Source organism: Diabrotica undecimpunctata, chromosome 8 (assembly GCF_040954645.1).
Source record: "Diabrotica undecimpunctata isolate CICGRU chromosome 8, icDiaUnde3, whole genome shotgun sequence".
In the NCBI taxonomy this organism is placed as follows: Eukaryota; Metazoa; Arthropoda; class Insecta; order Coleoptera; family Chrysomelidae; genus Diabrotica; species Diabrotica undecimpunctata.
In genome coordinates, this window is record NC_092810.1 from 15,256,299 (window position 1) to 15,265,422 (window position 9,124).

General features: G+C 31.4%; 1 protein-coding gene across 1 annotated transcript in view; it reads right to left on the minus strand.

The window, feature by feature from the left end:
• Positions 1–3,176, minus strand: part of LOC140447204 (uncharacterized) — a 141,960-nt gene extending 138,784 nt beyond the window's left edge. The window contains exon 1 of the mRNA XM_072539717.1: positions 2,937–3,176. Coding sequence (XP_072395818.1) covers positions 2,937–2,991 — 55 coding nt within the window. The 5' untranslated portion in view covers positions 2,992–3,176. The remainder of the gene's footprint in view (positions 1–2,936) is intronic.
• Between the last annotated feature and the right edge of the window lie 5,948 nt (positions 3,177–9,124).

The window sequence follows — 9,124 nt, forward strand, 5'->3', positions numbered from 1 at the left end:
GTTTATTTTATCAAATTGCTAATCAAATAGAAGTATTTATACTTTCTGTTACCTTTATCTATAAAATGACAAAGCTTTAATACTAATTAGTCTTCAGTATCGTCCTAACGCGGCTAAAAGAGGGTTCAAAAAAATAAATATAGATAAAATAATATACTTAAATAATTTTTTATATTTGCATTTATTTTCCAGGATTGTTAAAAATTATGGAAGAAAAGCGAAGTTTTTCAACATGGTTTTGGAAAAATCCTTAACGCCAGCGGAACTATTAAAAGAATTGGAGGGAATTACTGATGAGCAAGACGAAAACTCCGATGTTAATGAAGATTCCAATGCTGATGATGATTTAGACGAAGTATCTGATACAACTAATAATAGATCATCTGTGTGTACACCTACATCCTCAGGTACATCTATACCACAGCTACCTAGAAAACGAAAGATTAACTTAAATTTATCAGAGGATAATATAGAAGGTGACTTGGATTCCGATGACTCAGTGGATGATCCTATTTTCATGCCTCCTTCATAGCTTCCATTGGTTGCCCATGAAAGTGAAGAAGAGGATGAAGAGGTAAAAAATACTACTGGACCATTTTCTTTTTGGACAAATACTGCTGTCCCCTCCTAAAAGGTTCAATGAGTTTAATTTTACTGCCGATGTAGGAATACAGATTGAGGTTGAGTCCGAGGAGCCAAATACATTTTTTGAAAAACTTTTAACACCTGAGTTTATGAACTTTTTTGTTCAACAATCAAATTTATATGCCGAAAAAAATGAAAAACAATTAGATTTAATACTGGAGGAGCTTAAGGCATTTATTGGTGTTTTAATTTTAGTGGGAATTAATACATTACCAACCCTGCGCAAATATTGGTCACGTAATCCTAATTTTCACAATAACAGAATAGCAGAAATATTTCCTCTTAAAAGATTTTTAAAAATACTCAGGCTTTTATACCTAAATGAAAATCACAACATGCGTGCTCGTGGATCCATAGTTTATGATAAACTGTACAAAGTGCGTCCACCAATTGAACACTGCTCTAGTAGTACATGTTACCGATCGTTTAAACCAAGCCGAAATGTTGCAGTAGACGAACGCATGGTTGCTTTTAAATGGCATACCAGTCTAAAACAATATATGCCAATGAAGCCGATAAAGAGAGGAATAAAGATTTGCGCTTTGGCCCAAAGGTAAAGAAGAAACGACGACGAATGATAGTTTAGAAAAACGTGTTGTTTGTAATTTAGTTAACGATTTCTTTAGTCAAGGATATCGTATTTATTTCGACAATTTCTACACCACTATACCCCTTATGGAAAAATTGAAAGAGAGATCACTATTTGGTTGTTAAACAATCAGACAATCTAGAAAATATTTACCAAAATAGAAATTGAAAGAAGACAAAAAACTGGCGATGAGGCAAATAGACTATGCAGTGTCTGATGAGATATCTATCACCAAATGGAACGATAGAGCGGTAAAAGAAGTTACTGGGTATAGTAGTATGCACAATGCTGCTGAATCTGGCCACGTTTTTTCCAAGAATAAAAAAAGAGAGAGAGAAGAAGAAAGAATGGCAGTATATTCCATTTGTTGGAAAAGTAGATGGTGGGTAAAGCTTCTATATTACTTTATAGATGCATGTATTCTGAATGCCTATATACGTTATTAAGAGGATCTTTAAAAGCCTTGTAGCTACCTGGACTTTGGGAGCAAATTGGCGGATCTGCTCATAGGAAATTATAAGGCCAGAAAACGGCCAGGACCTACAACTATAAACAGAAATGATTAAGGAAACGTTCCAGTAAAAACAACCAAAAGGAGGTGTCAAGAATGTTCCAAACAGGGATTCCAGAAGCGTAGTAATTATAAAAGCGATGTCTGTGATGTAGCTTTATGTGTGGGGTTTTTTGGGCCATACCATAACACTTAAGAAATTTTAAAAATATGTTGTTTTATTTAGATAATGTTTTGATTTGATACTGTTTGTATTTTTAGTGCATTTTTATAATAAATAATATTGAATGGTTTCGGTATGCCATGTATACCAGTGAACTTTTATGTTTTTTTTGCTTTTAATGCTCCCTGGTACAATGGTTTACCACATTTTTACAGAAAAATCAACCATCTTAAAAATACAAAAAAATTTGTTTACTACTTAGTATACATATTTTTGTGTAAAAATGCACCTTTAACTCAGTTAAAGTGTTAAGTATTTTAAATCTGTCAGTTTTGACATATTAGCTTATAGCATTCACCCACAGATTTATAGATTTAATACCATAAAACTACATAATGTTTCTTATAAGTGACAATATTCAACTAAAATTTACTCAGAAATCTGACAAAATATCTTAATGTTCCATAATCTAATAAAAGGATGTCAAATTAGAGTTTTTTTCTAAATTTATAATGTTTTTTATGTACCAATTTATCTTATTTTAAAAATTCCATTGTATTAGCCAAAATTTTGGTAAAAGAAAAAGTTGTCACCTGAAAAATGTGCGCTTTGTCGCTTAAGATATTTTGTAAAATCCCATCGATATTCTTGACCATCAATAGGTTAATAAAGAAATAAGATCTGTAGGCATAGATACAATAATTGATTAATTAACCAGTATAAAAACTCATTTATAGCTTGAACGGTTAAACCATTAAAAATAAGCAACTAGATTGTAAGAAATTATTTAAACAAAATATTTCCTTATATTATCAAATATATTTAAGTAAAATTAACTAAATAACGGTTGAAGGATTTTTTTTTACCCAATATATTATATGTTAATGGACTGTTTTGTCATATCCACATTTAAATCTAATTTTTCAAAGTACTCTTAATAAATAAATAATTATTTAATAACCATAATTACGACTTTAATAACTACTTTTTTTTGTTTGTTTTTTTTTTTAATAAAAAATTAATCTCACCTCCAAACAAAACACTTAATACCAAAATCACTTCCGATATCCAGACCGCAGTCATATTTCCAAATATTATCACCAAATCACATCACTGTATTTCCTTTTTTCCATAAAAACTATCAACTGTCATTTGTTTGTATGTCACTCTGTGAATTCGCACCATAAACAAAGCGTGAGTCCTTCGATGTAGCGGCGACGCGTAATATTCATGCGGATTCGGGCGTCTAGCGTCTGTCTGCGTCTGGACGAGCGTCAGATAGGAATGAGGACTATCCCAGCATGAGTTGAATGTGTTTACAAATTGAGCGCCTGCGTTGTTGCGTTAAATTTATTTAAATTTGGATATTTGTCTTCCTCTTTATTCAACAATGGAATAAAGTTTTAAACGGTGTAAATAGCTAGTCTTGACATAACTTAACCCATTATGAGCCGAGTTATTTTTTTTGTAATTTATTAAAGAAGCTAATATATTTTTATTAAAAATAGATAATAGTAGACAAATTTTTAACCCACAAACTTATTAACTAACAAAATATATATATATATATATATATATATATATATATATATATATATATATATATATATATATATATATATATATATATATATATATATATATATGTTCGGAAAGATTTCCGCGGTTAGTACAATTAAACTTAGAGCTAAGATTAATATTATTATAAAAATAATAATTATATATATATATATATATATATATATATATATATATATATATTATTGTGATATTTATAGTCTTGGTGCGCCAAGCAATAATTAGCTAATTAATTTTTTTTGATTAATTAAAATTATTTAAATGATATGATTATGACTCTATCACAATTTTTAATTCTTTTATCTCAGGGTTAAATTCGTGCTTCAATATCTAGGCTATTACATGTGAAAGGTAAGGTCCAGAGAATACCGGAATAATAAAAAACACATATGATCTAACACTATATATTGAAATAAAAATAATGAAATAATTCACACTCAAAGGTTTTCAATAAACAAATCTCATATAAGGATTCTCAAAATTTTGTTCTCCGTACGTGAACAATCAAAATTAATGGTACAAACAATATTAATTGAAATCTCAAAATCCCAAACTATTCTAACTCTCCTAATCAAAATATTTATATCCTTTCTCAATTACGTGTAAAAATTTTGTTATCAATAAAAGAAAAAAAACTGCAGAAACAAAAATATCTCTCTCTGATGATGAGTGGTCCAAATCCTTGTTCCTTGTAGACTATATTATCTCCTCTCAACCGTTCCCTATGTAAACAGCAATCTTACACAGATTGTTGCAAGTATATCGTCCTTAATGATCTCCTTCAAAAGCACAAATCATTCAAATTATGATAGCCTTTCTCCTCTCGATAAACTGAATCTCTCGTTGGCCCGAGTGAAAAATGACTCTTGGAATATCTTCTCTTTACGATAAACTGAATCTCTCGTTGGCCTGAACAGTGACTCTTGGAATATAAGTAGAGAAATATGACTTACAATATTTTGCTGCTTCAGCTTCTGTCAGATACACTAACTCCACAAAAACTCACTAACATTCCACTACTGCTTGCTACATTTCAGGAACCGCCAGAGAACAATCACCGTTCCTCTCACAGACTTGGAAACCAACTCCTTATCTTTTTTCTCTCCTAAATCTAGCCAAACTCTCACTCCTACATACCTATCCCACCTTTTTCAATCTCCGCCAATCAAAACTCGTCACAATTCCCCCATTTTTTCATTTCGATAACAAACAAATTTTTACCTATAATTATAAATTTCCTAAAACTTATTTACAAATAATATTTTTCTATAATTCTTAAAAACTAACAAAAACCACTTTCTATAATCCCTTCAATTGTCTTTAATCACTGCATTAATGTATTTTGAAAAACCCCGTTCAATTGTCTGTGGCTTTCACTTAAACTTATGCGGGTCACTCAAGTATAACAAAGAAATAAATGCAAAGCTTACACTTTGTTTAGTACAGGAAATCCAAGGATTTAATAACTTTCCTTCTCCGAAATGTTTGTTGGATATTATCCTACTTATCTGAATTATTTTAATGTTTTTTGAACTTTGAAATATTTTTAAACAAACCAAATTTTTTCTCGATTTTACATATCATAACAATATATATATATATATATATATATATATATATATATATATATATATATATATATATATATATATACAAGGATTTCCACAGTTTTCACTGTATTCCTTCACTCAACCGTTTTCTCCAATTTTTCCTGTTTAGCCAGTCCCCTTCCTGTAGGTTTCTTCTACTCATTGCTTCGTCCACCTCATCTCTGAAAGATCTTCGGGGTCTGCCTCTCTTTCTTCTTCCTATCGGGCTCCACTCTGTTATTCTATTTATCCACCGATTTTGGTCTGCTCTTCTGACATGTCCGTACCAGGTTAACCTCTTCTGTTCGATGTAGTCTATTATGTCGGAGTTCATTCCCATTCTCCTCTTAATCTCCATGTTATTTATTTTATCTCTTCTTGTTACTCTGCAGCTTCTCCTTAGGAATTCCATCTCTGTTGCTCTTATTTTGTTTTTGGTTTTCTAATTTATTGTCCAATTTTCACACCCATAAGTTAGGATACTTCTTGTCATGGTATTATATATTTTTTGCTTTGTTTTCATGCTGATGTTCTTATCCCATAGTACCGGGTTCAATTTTCGTATGCAGTCTCTTGTTTGTCCTAGTCTATTTTTTATATCTTCCTCCGTTGTTCCTTTGTTTGATATTATGAAACCTAAATACTTATACTTGACTGTTCCTTTGATTTGTTTACCTTCGTCTATTTCCAGCTGTTTTATTTCTGTATTCTCCGTTGTTAGGTATTCAGTTTTCTTTAGGTTTATTTCCATCCCATTCTTTGTATATTCCTGCTCCAGTTTTCTTATCATAAAACTGAGGTCATCCTCGTCTTGTGCGATCACTATTTGGTCGTCGGCAAAACTTAGCGTATATAGATATTCGTTCCTTACTGGTATACCCATTCCTTCGCACTTTCTTTTCCATGGTTTCAGGGTTTTTTCCAGGAATATTTTGAACAGGGTGGGGGATGTGGAGCAACCCTGTAGTATTCCCTTTGTCGTCTTAAATGGACTGCATATTCTATTGCCCGTTTTGATAGCTACTTCGTTATTCTTGTAGAGTGCTTTTACCGCGTTTATTAATCTTCGTGGAACTTCGATCTTCCATTGCTTCCCATAGCTTGGTTCTAGGTATTGAGTCATATGCCTTCTTAAGATCAACAAAAGCCAGATGGACGGATCTATTTTTGGCCATTCTTTTTTCTATTAGTTGTTCGACCGTGTAAATGTGATCTAAGCATGCTTTCCCCGCTGTGAAACCTGCCTGGTCTTCTCCGATTTTATCTTGTATATATATTTCTAATTTTTCCTTTATGGTCTTTCCATACAGTCTGCCTATAGACGATATAATGCTGATTCTCCGATAGTTTTCGCAGTTTTTTCTATTTTTTTTTTCTTGTATATTGATGTCATATATGCTTGGGTCCATTCTGCCGGTAAGTCTTCTCCATTCAGTGCTCTCTCAAACATTTTATGTATCATATACAAAAAATATGTTACATAAATGTAACGCTAGGATATTACGGTACCGTTACTAAAATAAAATGAATTGGTAAGAAACACAATAAAATTTATATTATAACTAGAATGTCTTCATATGAAAAGTATAATTGCAGTCAACACATATGTCGACATCACATTTGCTACACATTGTTCGAGTACTACTGCTACACCCCTCTCCTTCACAGCGACTTTTTTTGTTGTTAGGTATAAATATTAAAAGATGATTGTTTCCATCGTACCTCAGATTGTCTGTGGTTCTATTAAGCGAGACACTAAATTTCGAAGAACTTGGTCTTCCTCCGTGCTTTGGGGCATTTGTATATTTTTTAAGATATGACTGACTATTTCTTCGAAATTTAGTGTCTCGCTTAATAGAACCACAGACAATCTGAGGTACGATGGAAACAATCATCTTTTAATATTTATACCTAACAACAAAAAAAGTCGCTGTGAAGGAGAGGGGTGTAGCAGTAGTACTCGAACAATGTGTAGCAAATGTGATGTCAACATATGTGTTGACTGCAATTATACTTTTCATATGAAGACATTCTAGTTATAATATAAATTTTATTGTGTTTCTTAACAATTCATTTTATTTTAGTAACGGTACCGTAATATCTTCTAAAATCTAATTGGGAAATCTTGGGGTATTGGTGCTTGTAGAGTATCCAGCTGTTACTAATACTTGCTTCAATAAGCCATGTGAAGATACACCACCACTACTTCTTTGAACAAATTCCAATTGTAAATGTAGAGATGTTTACGTCCAATAAATCCGTTCCCCCCATATTATTGTTATATTTGGCGATGATTTGCGGCCTTGGAATTTGCACATATTTTTTTTGTTTTTTGCTAGATCTACGCACAGACTTAGTACCATAAGCTGGAGATGCAGCAACCACAACGTTATTGTCTACCCACTTTATGAAAAAAATACCATGATAGCTGTCGATACATGAAGAAAAACTACCACGGTCCAAATTTTTTAATTTTTTAAGTTTTAGGAATTCTGTCATCCCTAAAGGTTCCCGTAATATTATACTCGTTTAAAAAGGAAAAGACAGTTAAGATTTTATTTCGATATACTATGTACGAGTACTAGAAACCAATTCGCTAAGAATTTTGCTTAGTTGAGGAGATATGTTGTGGAATGCAATTTTTAGATTCCCCATGTCTCTCTTAACATCTTTATCAACGTCTGTTTTGCCTTGCAATTTTTAGAAGGCACAGATTAAAGCGGAATTCTTGAATTTGGATTTGAAAATTAGTCTACGATTTTATACTCGTTTAATTTCAAGTAGTTAAATACTTTTATATTAGTGAAAAGATGATCCACATAGAAATAATAAGGATATTCTTTATGTGGTATCTGCTCCAAAATTTTTATCAGCGGAGTGGTGAGTTTTCCAAAGGTTTCCTCAACTGTTGTGTGTATATCTTTTTGTTTACATTGGTAAAATACAAAATCTAGAAGATATCCATTGTAGGAATTGAGCGCCCACATCTTAAAACCAAATCTAATTGGCTTTGCTTTTATAAATTGCTTTCATTCATGCTTGCCAAAATATCGAATCATTGACTCATCATAAGACAGGTGCTAACGGGAACAAAATGTTTATGAAAATTATTTTTTACCATATTTGCAAGAGGTCGGAGTTTAAAGAGTAATATTTGACGTAATATATTATATTTCAGCAAAAATCACGGCCGAAATTTGGAAGAAGTAGACAAGTAAAAGGTTCAGAAGAAATGCAAACAGGTCTAAAGAATTTTTATATTCCTCCAAACTGTAAATTTTGTGGCCTAATGGGAAACCTGCCTCTATTCCAAAGCTTAATGACATAATGTCGTTAATGTAGCTTATTCCATTGGATGCCAAACAATTCTACGAAAATATCGTAGGGAATGAAGGCATTCAAAATGATATTAACGGCTTTAATGGATCATTAGACTTCGATATTGAAGACCTATCATAGTATTTTTTGTAACGATATAACTTTTTATATGTATTAAAGCTAAGAATTTAATAAAACGTTTTTATAACACGTATTTTTATTTTGAAACATCAGATTAAGCGCCAAATATGTCTTTTAATATGGTATTTTGATCTTAAATCATACATATCTTAAAAAATCATTAACGAATTAAGCGACATTTACGCAAACTAAAAACAAAATTTTAAAAAAATTTTGTGAAAGAAATAATCTTTATGTTGATATCAAGTTTTTACCATTTGTACTTCGGAAAAAATACGGTTACTGCAAAACGATATGCAAAACGTATCATCAAAAACACATACAAAATTTATGTTTGAAAGAATCAGTATACTCGAATAATCTTTGATTGTGTTCGCTTTCAGTGGATAAACCAAATCCCTAAATCATCCTGATTTATTCTTTTTAGAGTCAAGCGTTATAAAATGCGAAACGCAAATTTGATTTGCTTGAACCAGGATTTGGTTAATTTAAATATTATGTGTGTTTGATAAGATATAAAAATAATGTAACATGTGTTTAAATCTTCAAGGTTATGACATGATCTTCTTTCAGTAGCCCAATGTAAAATT